The sequence below is a fragment of the Etheostoma cragini genome, chromosome 12 (genome assembly GCF_013103735.1).
Source record: "Etheostoma cragini isolate CJK2018 chromosome 12, CSU_Ecrag_1.0, whole genome shotgun sequence".
NCBI classification, from domain to species: domain Eukaryota; kingdom Metazoa; phylum Chordata; class Actinopteri; order Perciformes; family Percidae; genus Etheostoma; species Etheostoma cragini.
In genome coordinates this window covers 17,011,574-17,027,106 of record NC_048418.1, presented here as the reverse complement: position 1 = coordinate 17,027,106, position 15,533 = coordinate 17,011,574, and the positions used below count along the sequence as shown (strand labels likewise).

At 40.8% G+C, this 15,533-nt stretch overlaps 1 protein-coding gene and 1 long non-coding RNA gene across 4 annotated transcripts in view; one reads left to right on the top strand and one right to left on the bottom strand.

Annotated features, from left to right (window-relative positions):
• eif2b3 (eukaryotic translation initiation factor 2B, subunit 3 gamma) overlaps window positions 1–9,752 on the bottom strand; it is a 34,680-nt gene extending 24,928 nt beyond the window's left edge. The window contains exons 1-3 of one of the 3 annotated variants that reach the window (XM_034888362.1): window positions 9,423–9,752; window positions 8,462–8,627; window positions 3,233–3,390 (exon numbers count right to left, since the gene is read on the bottom strand). In XM_034888362.1, coding sequence (XP_034744253.1) covers window positions 3,233–3,390; window positions 8,462–8,609 — 306 coding nt within the window. In that variant the 5' untranslated portion in view covers window positions 8,610–8,627; window positions 9,423–9,752. The remainder of the gene's footprint in view (window positions 1–3,232; window positions 3,391–8,461; window positions 8,628–9,422) is intronic. The other 2 variants (XM_034888363.1, XM_034888364.1) reach the window with 2 other exon arrangements.
• Window positions 9,753–10,776: 1,024 nt separating this feature from the next.
• LOC117954474 lies at window positions 10,777–14,882 on the top strand. Its single transcript, XR_004658828.1, has 3 exons — window positions 10,777–10,837; window positions 11,036–11,037; window positions 14,871–14,882. It is a non-coding gene; the product is annotated as an uncharacterized LOC117954474 (long non-coding RNA).
• Window positions 14,883–15,533: the final 651 nt, after the last annotated feature.

Below are 15,533 nucleotides of genomic sequence, written 5' to 3'. Positions count from 1 at the left end.
CAGTCTGAAGAGCAGTGAAACGGCCTACACGTGAGTCACTGTATTTGTATACATGTAATAGTTGCTAATTGTAAAAAACAAAAAAAAGTTTTCTATTTCGCGGATTTCACTTATTGCGGGTCATTTTCGGAACGTAACCCCCGCGATAAACGAGGGATTACTGTACACCCCTTTTGAACAATGCACCCGGCAAACGGACCCTTTTTTCTGCCATTTAATTTGATTTGGACACGCCCTAAACGCACCTGCACCATGCGCATAACGCCGTGCCGTTTGGATCGTTAAAATAGGGCCCTGAATGTGTCTTTCCAGGATGTACTCATAGATGTATCATGAAAACTGAATACCCAAGATGGCAACCATACAATTCATAACATCTTCTCATGTATCTCTATTTTTCATTTATGTAGCAAATACCAAACTAGTGCATTTCCAACGCCATCTGATCCCGCGGGCAACTTTTAACATGGACTGTGCCCAAAACATGGCTTAAAATAATGTTCTTTAGATTATTTGAACTATTGTGTGCTCCAGGAAGTAAGAAAACGGTGTATAGGGTTAGAGGCAAAGAGCAAAGCTTCCGTTCAAAGGAAAAGCCTTAGCTCCTTCGTTCTCTCTTCACCTTTTGTGTCGAGTCTTACAAGCTGACTAACAGATGTAGACCAAAGGTGAACCTTTGAATCAGAAACAGCAATGTATATATTGTTCTTTTAGCCTGCATACACTCTTTCTGCCAGATGATTAAGCTTGAATGATAATACAAATGTCAAAGAGGCTTTAAGCAGACAAAGCAAAAAGTGCCTGTAAAGTACTCCTTTCACTAGTTTGGCTTATTGTGAAAGACGTAAGTAATAATCAGGAACATCCCTCCACTTATGTGTAGCTCCGCTGTTTGAAGAGTGAACAAAATAAAATATGATGGTTGTAATCTCTCTTTTCAATAATCAAGAGGAATGACCTACTCTGCTCACCCACTATTCCTGTAAGTATTTTGTTTGATAGGTTACACCAAATCCCCTCATGGGAGGGTGTTTGTGTAAAGAGATGAGTGAGTGTGTGTGTGTGTCTATACTGTACTCATGCATCAGTTTGACAGTTTGAGTGATCTCTGTGCTAGGATTTGGCAGGCAATGGTTACAGTTCTTCACTCATCACCCTCCAGTGTGTGAGTGTGTGTAACTCAATGCCTCTAATCTAGCTGGCTGCTCAAAGGATTAGGGATTCGACTATTCTCAATGGCAGCATGCTGGAGCTAGTCCTGTGTGTGTGTGTGTGTGTGTGTGTGTGTGTGTGTGTGTGTGTGTGTAATATGCATCTATCAAAAAACTATTGAGCAAAGACATAAATACAAAAATAAGAATCTGTACAGACTTAGTCAAATGCCAAAGTAAAACACATTTAACCCACTTGTCACAACAAATTCGGCAATTTAAGTCTCTGATAAATCTGTTCTCAAAAGCAAAGCCGACTGATTTTGCTGTGAAGAATGTAATGAGCTGCCGTGGCAGGACACTTACGTCTTCAAATGTATGTTTGATGTGGTACATTTAAAAAAAAAAAAAAAAAGTATCTGGAAGCACATCTCAGTTGTTGTTTTTTACAACTGAGAAGACTGTTTTGGAGTGGGAACTTTTGGGATTGTTATAAATAATGTATTTAAAATTTTTGTAATCACAATAAAATGCATAACCAATCTTTTAGCCAAAATTAAAAATGTTTGTTGGTAAACTCATTCCCCAGGAGATTATTTTTTTAAACTTAACTTAATCTTGACTTCATTGAAGATTGGACAGGTTGAATTATGACTTTTTTAACATGCACTATTGTTTGGGGGTATTAGAGATGGAGGATACTAACTATGATCCTTAGGTAAATCAATACTTCCCCCAAACCTGGAACGTGTAGAGAAACCAAACAAGAAGCAGTAATTATATAATAAAGTACAGATCTCTATAAACTCAACATTACTAAGCCATGATGCCAACCCTAAGCGATCAGCGACGGTCAAACAATAAACAAGAGTAATTGCTTTAGAGATACATCAACAGTTTTAAACAACACAAAACCTCGTACAAACATGTCTGCATGGTCTCAGGAGGTCAGTCAGAACCATGGCATATACTGAGGGACGACATATAGCCAAACATACCCAAACACAAATGTTGCACAGATGTGCATGACTACAGGATGAAAATAAATGGTGCACCGGGTAACCTGGCAGCATGGGGAGTTTGAGTCTTAACCATGACCTCATCTGTTTAGAGAGAATCGGATGGAGGGATCATCAGGCAGGATACAGAGGGGTGTCTGGAAATTGGGGTTGGGGGTCATGGATGCCATGCCGGCATGTGTAAATGCGTGTGCCTGTGCATGTTTGTGTGTGTATATTAAAAGGGTGAAATGAGGCACTTCAGCAGCCTTGACCATTCGGGGGAGGGACAGGCACGGATCAGTGGTCACCCAGCAGTCCACACAATGCCCACCTAAACCTCCCCCTCAAGCTTTGTCATTTTTCTTCTCTACCTACGACGACGCTCTCAATTTTTCTAAGGATTCACATTACACAAGAAAAACTCTCCCTCATTACGAAACACTGGCATCCAGAACATTTGGAATTGGCGAGTGCATAACAATTGTTGGACTCTCCCCTTCCACCACATAATAAAACATGATCAGTTGCTCATTATAAAACACCCTAACCATGTTATCTTGCTCAAACTAAGGTTGTAATGAGTCAACAATAATTAATTAACCACACTGGAATACTTCAATCTTTTGAGGAACTGGCCTTCTTTTCATGAACTTAAAACACATTTTTTACTGATTGTTTACAGTATATCCCTGTCCAATTTAGTTTATCAAATAATACAGATTGATAAAACCTTACTCTATTTATATTGAAGCAATAAGGAAAGAAAGAATATCCTGTGTATCAGTTGGCCAATGGGAAATTGAACTAATTTTTGAATGCTGCTTTTTGCCATTTAAAATGAAAACAACATACCGTAGTTTGCATAACTCACCTTTGCTCAGATAATTGCTAACTGTTGATGTAATAAGTAAAATGTAATAGTCAAAATATACACTGCAAATGTGGAACATCAATGAGGAAATAAACAATGAAAGACTATTGTGTGGGAGAGAATTCAATTTGGCTGCAATGACGTTGACTATACCCCAAAGTAATGAATGGTCAATCTGCCATTGTCTCGATACACAAAAAGACACACACCTTTATCTTCTGCTGGATGTGTCTGAGAGCGTCTGCAGTGCCCATGTCTCCATCTTCCTGAATGCAAACCACATCCAGTTTCATCTTCACGTCTACCTTCATTTTAGGGTCTGTTACCATCATCTTCTGGACCTCTTTGGTGGTGATCACTATCACCTCTGGAAAGACAGTTCACAGCGAATAAGTGTCAGGCATCATATGCAGCATACTGCTGCAAAATGTCAGGATAACAATAATAATAATGTAGTAATAATGGGTAGTTTATTAATCCCGCAGGGGGAAATTACAATTTACACTCTGGTGTCTTTACACACAGGCCTGAATAACACATACTAAATGGCACCCTGAGCTGTTGGGGGTTTGGTGTCTTGCTCAAGAGCACCATGGCAGTGACCAGGAAGTGAACTTGTACCTCTCCAGCCATACTTTGGACCTTGTGGGGACTTGAACCGGCAACCCTCCAGTTCCAAACCCATCTCCCTACAGACTGAGCTACTACAACCCAATAACTCATAGCTGCAGTGCTCCATGTGTTTCTTTTAAGTCAGGTGTTCCTATATTGCTAATAAGCAAAGCATCATTTCTTCTAAAATCATAATGCTTTCACTGAAATACATAAAAAAATCTGCATCTTCAGAAAGCAATAAAGACACATCACGTAGCTCACTAAAGCCTTATGAAAACTACATTTAGCTCCTAAAACAAAGACCTCCTAAAACCTTTTATGATGGTATGACATTTCTTTCCTAGAACTGCATTTTCACAGGAAAAAAAGAATTTTAAAATAAAGGTCTTTCTCTCTGATCCTTGACTGAATTACATTTACCTAAATGTGAAATATTGCTCACATTGAGCTAAGAACAATAACTTGATAATTACATAGATGACCAGGAAAACCACAGGATATGTCTATTTGACTTTGATACATCCTGAACTTTAAATCAGGCTAGGACCTGACTACCCCCTCTTTTTTTTTTAGAAAGTTGGTAATAACATAAACAGACCACTTTATGAATCTAAAACAGTGCAGAGTCCGTGAGGCTTAATTAGCCTTGTCTGCATAACATGTTTTCTACCGGGCATTTGTTCTATGTCAGCCTAGTAAAACCTAATTACAAGGCTTTGGCTAGCTGGCTGTACACAGTAAACCCTTGGCCACACAGGATGATTATGTATAGAACGCTGGTTTTATTTAGGCTAGTGAGGACCTACAGGCGTTTATAACAAACGGCCCTGTTTCCTGGCAAGAACAGAAAACTGCAACAAATCCCTTTATAAGCCCATCGTTTCTGGACCAACTGCATGCTGCAGCACAAGAGGCAAAAATCTGGACTGTAAATCTAGACAGGAAATGCACACCTGACCCAACAATTGCTGATGATGTGATGACAAGCTGCTCAAAGTATGACAAGAAAAAGCAGCACAGTTGTTAACTTGTTTTAGAAGAGAAAGGAGCAACCTTGCTGGGGGCAATGTGAAAAAAGTAACCTAACAGCATAGCTACCACTTATAAGGAATGGAAGAAAGAATTACAATTTGGTCTTATTATTAAAATGTAACTGCTTCAAAGAAGGTGTAGCACATTTTTAACTCTCCTGTCGTCCTCGGGTCAAATTTGACCCATGTTCAAAGTTTCTATATCAGAACATTTGAGTTTATTTCAAACTAATTTTATTGAATTTTTGGTGTTTTATTTAATTGTATGGAATTATTCTGACTTCACTTTGACAGTCTGTGTCAAAATACGTTCCTTTGATCTTAAATATTAGTTAGAATTATACTTTACTAATTCATACTTTCTGCTTTTTAAACATTTCATATGGGTTACATATGGTGTATTGACCTTAAAACTATGAGATTAAAACTATTCCAAAAAATGTCAAAAAATGCTACAAAAACATTTAAAAAAAAAAAAAAAAAACGCTGAAGAGACAAAAAAACAGTAGTTAGTGACAAAAGTGTCCAAATAAATGTGATTTTACTTTAGCCGGTAGGACAACACAAGGGTTAAAGTAACAGTTTCTTTTTTTTTCAGTATAGTGATAAATTTAACCCTCATGTTGTCCTCGGGTCAAATTGACCCGTTTTCCTATATGAATTTTCTTTTTAATTAACCAAAATAACATGACTGATTCCACACAACGCTCTTTGGCAAGTACAAATCTCTACTTTCATTAATTTTGGGGCGTCTTGTTCCATTTTATAGCATTAGGAGACCAAAAAAATTGAAGTGGTTTTGAAATAGTATTGAGTAAAAGTTGACCTATTCCAGTCCGTTATTATCCATCAACACCCATTCCTTGGATTTTAGTCAAATAATTCCTCATTTCTGCTTTTCTAACTCTAACATAATTTCCCATAAATGAGGTTTATTGACCATAAATTCCAACAATAACTGTAAAACTAAAGTTAATACGTTAGTGTTACATAGTGTTGAAAACGTCAAACAAATCAACAAAAGTGTTTTAAAAAAAATGGGACAAAAACGTAAGGAAAAGGTAAAACATTGATCAAAAGCGTCAACAAAAAGGGATTTGGGGGAAGACAACACAAGGGTTAACTAATTTTAACTCCAAACTACTAGAGTCAATATTTTGTTTCTCTCTCAGCATAACATGCAACTGCTTGTGTTCTAAAATCACACAGACAAAAACAATTTAACAATGCAAATTATCCATCACATTAGATTAGACAATGTAGAACTACAGTTTGTAGTTTCTCGGTTGCTCTCTGACTTTAGCCATAGTAACTGTCAACTGCAATTTATATTTATTTTTCAATCACAGTTGATTTGAATCTCTTGGTAACTATAATAAAGCTTGTATGATATTGTCTGTCAATTTGCCCGACTTGTATCATAGGGAAATGAAAAAGTACAACAATATCCATTTTAAGTGTCTGAGTAACATTTTTCTCTTAAAAAAACATAACTAAATGTAGAGATATCATTTTTTACATAGCTGTTAAAACAAGTAACGGTACCTATAGAATACAATATTTGAAAGGAAGACAGTTAAAGTCGTGGCCTTTCCCAATTTCAAGTCTTAGTCCCGCCCACAGGAGATTCAAACTGAAGAGTCTCTGAAGATACTGAAGGAGAAAGGAGTCGAGACAACGTGCAACAGGCACAGCCTTTGTTGGCTATTTTAGTGTAAAGCACAACACATTTTTGTATGAGAAGAACTACACAAATATAGAGCATATCATGTACACACTATTAGTTATGCATTGATCAGCTTTCCCTCCAAATCCATACGCAGTCTTAAAATCCTCCACGCGCCACCCACCTGAATTCATTATTTTCTCCAATTTAGAGACCTGCGAGTGGACTAGCGTAAGTGGGTCTCTCTGGACCCACTTACTCACACACTCTGTCTTTCTGACAGCAGCTGTGCTATGTTCACATATTAGACAACGTTAATGTTTTTAAAAGGAGAGAGAGGGAGGGTTGTCAATCAAGCACAGACTCTACACACCCACACAGTCCTGAGAAGAGGACTAATTAGGCGCCATTATTTCTGAAGTCTCCCTGCCTCTATACCAGAGTGGTTGTCTGTTGTTGGACTTCGGTGTAGTCATGGATTGTCTATAACATATATACGCTATCCCGGCGGGATCCAGAGGCAGTTGCAAGGTACCGAATGGCCCAAAAGGGCTGCAGCCTCTGCCGTGAAGGAGGCAAAGCAGCGTGTGTGGGAGAAGTTCGGAGAAGACATGGAGAAGGACTTTCGGTGTGGAGGGGCTGTCTTGGTTCTCACACCTCTTCAACCTTTTCGTGGAGGTCTGGGACGGTGACAGACCGGGGTGCTGTTTTTCCTCTTCAAAAAGGGGGACCAAAGGGTGTGTGCCAAATACAAGAGTATCAGTCTCTAAGCCTCTCTGGTAAAGTCTACTCCAAGGTGCTGGAAAAGAGGGTGTGGCCGATAGTCGAACCTCGGGTTCAAAAGGAATAATGCGGATTCCGTTCTGGACGTGGAATAACGGATCAGATCTTCACTTTTGCAAGGTTCTTGGAGGGAGTCTGGGAGTATGCCCAACCAGTCTACATGTGTTTTGTGGATCTGGAGAAGGCGTATGACCAGGTCCCCCGGGAGATATTGCATGGGGTGAGTGGGTCCCTTCTCAGGGCCATCCAATCTCTGTATGACCAAAGCAAGAACTGTGTCTGGGTTCTCTGCAGTAAGTCAGACTCCTTTCAAGTGAGGGTTGGCCTTTGCCAGGGGTGAGCTTTGTCCCCAATCCTGTTTGTGGTAATTATGGACAGGATATCGAGGTCTAGTTGGGGTGGGGAGGGGTTGCAGTTCGGTGGGCCGGGGATCTCATCGCTGCTTTTTGCAGATGATGTGGTCCTGATGGCGTCATCGGCCTGTGACCTTCAACACTCACTGGATCGGTTTGCAGCCGAGTGGGAAGCGGCTGGGATGAGGATCAGCAACTCTAAATCTGAGGCCATGGTTCTCAGCTGGAAACCGATGGAGTGCTTTCTTCAGGTAGGGAGTGAGTCCTTACCCCAAGTGAAGGAGTATAAATACCTCGGGGTCTTGTTCATGAGTGAAAGGACCATGGAGCGGGAGATTGGTCGGAGAATCGGCGCAGCGGGTGCGGTATTACATTCAATTTATCGCACTGTCGTAACGAAAGGAGAGCTGAGCCAGAAGACAAAGCTCTCGATCTACTGGTCAGTTTTTTTTCCTACTGTCACCTATGGTCATGAAGGCTGGGTCATGACCGAAAAAACGAGTTTCAGGTTACAAGCGGCCAAAATGGGTTTCCTCAGGAGGGTGGCTGGCATCTCCCTTAGAGATAGGGTGAGAAGCTCAGTCCTCTGTGGGGAGCTCGGAGTAGAGCCGCCCATCCTTTGCATCGAAAGGAGCCAGTTGAGGTGGTTCGGGCATCTGGTAAAGATGCCACCAGGGCGCCTCGCTAGGGAGGTGTTCCAGGCACATCCAGCTGGGAGGAGGCCTCGGGGATACCCAGGACTAGGTGGAGAGATTATATCTCCAACCTGGCCTGGGAACACCTCGGGATCCCCCAGTTGGAGCTGGTTGATGTGTCTCGGGAAAGGGAAGTTTGGGGTCCCCTGCTGGAGCTGCTGCCCCCGCGACACAATACGGGATAAGCGGACGGAGATGGATGAAGATCAATGGATGGATTTGGTTTTAGGATTAGGGTTAGAATTAGAATTAGGTTATGGTTACGGTAAGATAAGGTACATTCTTTAGCTCTCACCTTCAAAGCCCACCCTCTCCAGCAAGTTAAGCGGGTACCACATGAGGGGCTTGTTGCCGACAGGCAGCATTGGTTTGGGGGTATTGTATGTCAGATCAGTCATACGAGAACCCCCACCAGCCGCCATCAACACCGCCTGGAGCTCCATGATGTCTGCTGGGGATGGCAAAGAGGGAGGGACAAACATAGATTAACATATTCATATAATGAAAATGTACCACAACTCAGATTAAAATCTGTATGTGTATGTAGACGCTTCTATGTGGATAGGTGTATGTATAGAAGGTAAGGTTGCATAATTTGTATACAGTTTGTGAATATGTGCATATTTTAAGTTTAGTTGATGCTTTAATGGCCTTTTGCTTAGACAACTCTGAGGTTAGTCTCACTTTGCCAGACCTTCCTCCTAAGCGCTGCAGAGGTGGTTAACTATCTTACTAAAGGTAGAGACACTGGATACACCTGTTGGTAATTAATTAAATAACTCATTTTTGGTGACTAACACTAAAGCTAAATGTCTATTTCGCACTCAAGAAGGTGAAATGATCTTCTCTACCACATACATGATCCAAATACAAGGTACGTCTGTGTGTGTGTGTGTGTGTGTGTGTGTGTACGTACATGTGAAACAAGCACGTGTGTCAGTTTTCAACACAGCATGTGGTGATAACACCACATTATAATACAATACTGCACTAACAAAGGGACACCAGATGAACTATGCGTGGTCATTTTTGCATAATATAGAACATAAATCATGAAGCAACCAGCATTTCTTTCTACACTGTGTCCAAATTAAACAGGTTAGCAACAAATAACCAGGGCTGACACTTATCAATACAACTAACGTAAGCCGCGCACTGGCTAAATATGGCCAAGGCACACTACAACATGGCATTAACAAGGAGGTGAAATTGTCACGCTGACTCGCTCAATGTTTGAAAATGATGTCTAAATGTACCTGTCAGTGATCCCGGTTGATCCGCTGCCACTTGAAATGACAGCAATGGTACGCATGCAAAGTTGGTTGCTGTCACTGTTGTTAGCACTTAGCTAACGGTAAGCACAGAGCAGCAAACGATACCGCTGCTTCAAAGACAGCTCACAAACAACCGGGCACGTTTTTTAAAGCAAAGGCTCACTCGGATAAGTCTCTGTGGAAAAAAATAAATTACTCGTTTAATATGTTGACAAAGGTTATGTTTTAGAAGCTAACGGCTAGCATAGTATGATGACACCTGGGTGCTTTCAGTGAAATGCATCCGTGTAGGAAACTACTTCCTCCGTACAGTAGTTCCTAGGGAGAGGAGCACTGCGGAGGGTGGTGGTGTAAGACATTCTATATTATTAATAGTATATTCTTAGTTCAATCTAAGTTAATATATATTTATAAACTGGTAAACTCGTTCACATGTTTTGTAGGTAAAATCTTAATCTTAAATAACTGTTTAATACATGTAGTCAAAAGTAAAAAAGCCCAATAGTTGCCCCTGAAATGTGGTGGAGTATATAAAACACCCTAATGGAAATACACAGTGCCTCGAAATTGTGTAAGTTAATGTGCTTAGTCACTTTCCACTATTGCCTAAAATGCAGATACAGTATAATATAGAAAAATGGATTGCTCTCTAATATCTGTATGACATCAAATATAATGTAATAGTAAATAAATGAATAGTAAAACTAACACCTCAGCGTAAAGTTACTATACAAAAGTTACTATATTTAAGTTACTATATACTGTACCTCCGAACAAAACCCTATATTTAGTATACTATAATTAACATTCAAAATAATTTGAGCCAATTTATAGTTTGAGGGTTGAGGATGAAAATGAGCGTTTGCGTTTCCCTGATACATTAAACTATATTGCACATGACTGTAGTGTAACTTAAAATTTAAACAACAATAGACTAGCTCAACTAAACCACATTACCTCAACCGCAACTCATTAATGAGAGAAAACCACAAACAAGGTCCTGGTTTTGTACTCACGGCAAGCAAGCCCCCAACCTGTTACGACCAGCTCACAGGCCACAACAAAAGACAGAGATGCACAGCAACGTAACAATAATAAAGTGACATTTATTAAATAATGATGAAAACAAGAGCACAATGATGTGGGATTGTCAATATCGGTGATGAATGAAGGTTCATGGATGTAATGGAGAATGTGAGGTGCATGTTGTCAGTAGTTAACAAAGGGAAAACTCAAACAGAGAGAAAACATGTTGGTGCGGTGTTGGGAGAATGCGGCCGCCCGGTCTCGGGGCAGGCGGGGTCAAATAGTCTGGGAGGACCAGCCAGGTGATCACAGTCATCTCATTATCGCCTCGGCTACACCTGCAAGTTAACAAGACATACCACAGTACACGTGTAGGACAGGCCCAGGGCCAGCACACCAACAAACATGACATCATTTTAGAGCTAGTGTTTGTGTGTATGCAGTATTATTATATAGTCGTGAGGAATAGTTTCAATGTTCTTACATCGCCACAGGGTTTGCTCCCCTAGCCACTGTACCCTCCCGGGTTAACCCACGTGGCTGTGGGGTTAACTTCTTAATCCTTCCAGACGTTGTGGAGGTTCTCACACCAACATCTTCCACCTGCACCGCTGTTGGGGTCTTCACTGTTTACCCATAGCTGGGTTAATTTACCCATAACTAGGACAGTGGTTGAAGGGCATCAGGGCATCTCCAGTCACCGGTGGGCCTGCATGCCGTGTCTTTGAGTTAAACGTTTAACCCCGCCCCCCAACGTGTAACCTCGGCCACTCCCCAGCATTTGACCCTGTCATTTGATCGTAACATCAGAGTGAATTCAAAGGTATGTACCCATGCTTCTGTCAGCCGTTTTCAAACAATACATAATGTAAGTAAGTGTGACTTTTATAGTTGTTTAGTTTTAAAAAACTATTTAAAAAAGCTGGTCATGTCAATTTTAATGTTTCTGCACAAGTTGAGCAGGCTGAGGTTTGGATTGGATGGCTAGATCCCTTCTTTAACTGTCTATGCTAGCTCCAAGTAATCTGAAAATGTGGAAATTATTTCCATTGAAGGACAACGTTACAGTTGTTGTGTGCATGGACGGTCTCTGAATAATCTGCAACCAGGAGATGAAGGAGAGCTCAGATCCACTGGTTGTTTTGGTCCTGCATCTCCAGCTGGGCTCTATGGGAAGCCTGGGATCTTTCCAGAATCTCCTTTGCCTCCTCGTCCTGTTTTACGAGAGCTTCCTCTACCTTGCTCATTTTTATCCTTTAGCTCCTGAGCTTGAGCTCTCTCCATCTCCAGATGGCTCTCCAACTTCATGTTGGTGGTCTTATCTACTGTGAGCATCTGCCTCTCTTTTCAAAGCTTCAACTTCTGAGTCGCCACAATATTTTTAAGGGCCTGCTTCTCTCCCTTCATCTGCTTTAAATCAACTTTCAGGTCTTCAGTAATGAAGGTCTGCAGGTCTAGATCTTTTTAGGCTTTTTCCAGCTGGGATTTCAGACGCTCTGTTTCCCCTGGTGGGGAGTGGACACGTTCAGCCGGAGCCTCATCGAGCTGGGCTCTATGGGAAGCCTGGGATCTTTCCCGTATCTCCCTTGCCTCCTTCTCCTGTTCTCGGAGAGCTTCCTCCATAAAGCTCAATTTATCCTTCAGCTCCTGAGTTTGAGCCCTTTCCATATCCAGAAAGCTCTCCAACTCTAACTCCACGTTGGTCTTACTTACCTTGAGCTATTGTCTCTCTTTCTGAGTCTCCACTTCCTTTTTCAGGGCCTCCTTTTCTCCCTTCATCTGCTCCACTTTGACCTTCAGGTCTTCAGTAATGAAGGTCTGGAGGTCCAGAACTTTTTAGGCTTTTAGCAGCCTGTTGCTGAATTTTTTAGATGCTCTGTTTCCCTGGGTGGTGAGGGGACAAGTTCAGCCAGCTAAACTTTCAAGTCACTCATCTCCCTCTGCATCAGCTCTTTCTCATGGCCCCAACTGCTGCTCTCTCTCTGCTGTTGGAGCTGATCGAAGAGATCGGCCAGTTCACCTGATTGGATGAGCAGGTGAACTCTCCCCTCAGATTCACATTGGGTGAGCGTTGCCTCGCTGTCCTTCAGCTCACACTGTACTTGTTCTTTCAGTGAACTGAGAAAGAAATTGATTGGTTGAATCTCTCTGGAGATGAAGTCCATTTTTTCCAGTGTTTTTTCTCCTGTTGCAATGTGCATGTTTGGATTGTCACAGTCAAATGACTCTCTGATACAAACTGCTGTCTGAGTGAATGTGTGTCAGAACTAAAGTTTGGTCCCAGTGTTCAGTGTGTTGTTATGACAACAACAACATGTATTCTCATGTTTTCAATCCAAATGGTTATTGATTCTATTCTATTCTATCTTTGATTCTATTGTTGCCATGGAACACCAGATTGTTTATGTTTGAATATACAGTATGAATGTAATGATTTCTGATGATTCCTAAAACATGGCAGAAAGAACACTTTACCAAATATGGAAAGGAAAAAGATGAGCACTACACACAAGTATGCACCAGTTGGGACATATTTTTCTCCCACTCCATTCACCTACCTATTATTTAAGATGTGCATTTACCACAATAAAATTAAAACAATACGTACATACATACATACATATATATATGGTGACTCAACATAAAATGTTGAAATAGTTGATTGTGAAACAATAAACATGATCTTGACTTTGAACTGCATGCAACAGTGTAGCCAATGGTTTACTTTTACTCCATACTCACCAATTGCCTGCTTCATGGCTGGTCATAATTTCACATTTTTCACATTAGAAATAATCTCTGGTTTTAAGTTAAGGCTTCCCCAGCGGTCTGCTTTATGTCACTGTTGCAGTCAAAAGGTAATTTGTTGGCTACATTTTGAAATATTTACTAATTACTCTGTCGCCACCAGTGTTGGGCAAGTTGCTTTTAAAAAGTGATTAGTTACACTTACTAGTTACTTCTTCCAAAAAGGAACTAAATTAGATAATAAGTTACAAATTATAAAGTAAATAAAGCTGCAAGCAGCGTTGGACAGGCCCTCGCTAATGTGCGTGCGTCAATGCTACGGTCAGGGTCGGACTCTGATGAATCGTGAAAAGTTTTGAACCAAATGGACAATGTGCCCTCAAATTACACCCACTTCCTGTTTCAATGGCGAAACGCACAAAATGCACACCCAGCCACGGCCATGCCCTATTACGAAAAAGTTTTTCTTTTAATAAATTTTCATCGTTTACGTCATAAGATGACACAGACCAAGTTTGATGTTGATCGGATGACATCTCTAGGAGGAGTTTGTTAAAGTAAAAGTCAAAATCGCACTAATTTCGAACTTTCAATTAAAAATGGCGGACTTACTGTTGGGTTTAGCGTTTGGCTCCAATGAGTTTTATGTCTGTCAGTGTTCGGGCCCTAAGAAAGATACAAAACAAACTTTTTCTTGATGCTATAAATGCTAAAAACAATAATTGTACATACAGTAATATACTATGTAGCATCACATCTGGTAAAATGGGGTTTATTGACAACCAGCCATCACTATCCAACCTGACTGTTAATGGTTTAAAACATCATCAACATCACCCAACACCAGTAATGTGGAAAACTCATCATTGTACACTACCACCCAACCAAATCAACCCTAGTGATAACAGACAATGGGATATCAGACTCTAAATAGAGTTATGAAAGAGTGCATTGGGTTGTTGGTATTGATGATGCTTTCATATTTTCACATTCATTTCATATGTCAATTTTTTTTTAGTTGCTTTGACTATTATAGAAAAAATAAAGAGCTTTAAAATATTCAGGCTTTTTCCCCTCTTGACCACAGAAGTAATTTCTTGGGTTCACACACACACACACACACACGCACACACAAAATGGTGTGAGCCGATTAGCAGCCAGAAGCCACCCAGCTACTCCTCCAGACTTCAAGCTTGAAAACTCCCAATTCACAGAGCTGAGTCGTAACAGCAAATTGAGCTCGGGGAATGTGGCCATGGTTTTGTTTGCTCTGGCCAGGAGATGAGCTTGACTGCTCATTGCTGCTTGCGCGCAACCAGAAGAGCGAGAAAAACGACTGAAGAAGGAGACCGAAACAAGAGAGGAGGAGACAAACAAGCTTGTCTGTCTCCTGTTGCCTGAATGCCAGAATAATGAAATAAGATAATAATGAAAGAAGCAAGCCCGGGTTGAAATGTTGAAGGCAAAAGAGAGAGGAAGTAAAAATCGGTTAAAAAGACAGGTTCCTGGAAAAGGGGTCCTTGAGTAATGAGGAGAAAGGAGTCGGAGAAAGGAAACAGCTGGGAGAGGAGTGAACGAAGGGGAGAGAAAAGAAAGAAGGGGGGAAAAACAGACACTGACACAGAGAGACAGAAAAAGAAAGAAGGATTTTCTAAGATGTCACAAACTGTGGGGATGTTTCCTTCACATTTTGGTGTGAACAGCTGATGACGTTACCTTGTAGAAAGAGCTCAGTCATACATTGAATAGACGCGTGCTCAGCTTGAGTTCCTTTAGGAGTGAAACATTCCTGGAACTTATAGCTCATCATGTCAAAATGGGGGTGTAAAGTCAGTGCCATCAGCACCGAGATAGTGATACATCCACTTTTCAGAATCATAAACTGTTGTCTATACAACAACATACACCAATGGAGCAACAAATGCATTACAACAAAAAGATCTAATCCCATTGGGTGGGGGTGGGGGTGGGGGGGTCTCATTAGTAATATGTATACTGTATTGCTAAATGTAAAAGCCAAAAGAGCAGACAGAAAGTGGAGTCAGTTTGCAAATACCACACCAAGAATTAATGGTTGCTTGATTAAGCAAACTTCAATTAAAAGTGGTGTTACATTTAACTCGGTAGTCCATCAGTTTAGTGTTACATCTCCCATGATAAATGATTACACACAATCACAATGTGACCAATAACAGTGTTTCATTAAATGCTTCCTGCCTGGTAAATACCCAATCTTTTCAATTTTTCATAACACACATTGCTAGGTTGTTATGAAGGTTGTCTGTTAAAAAAAGATGTGGGATCTAAGCCCAAGCTGAG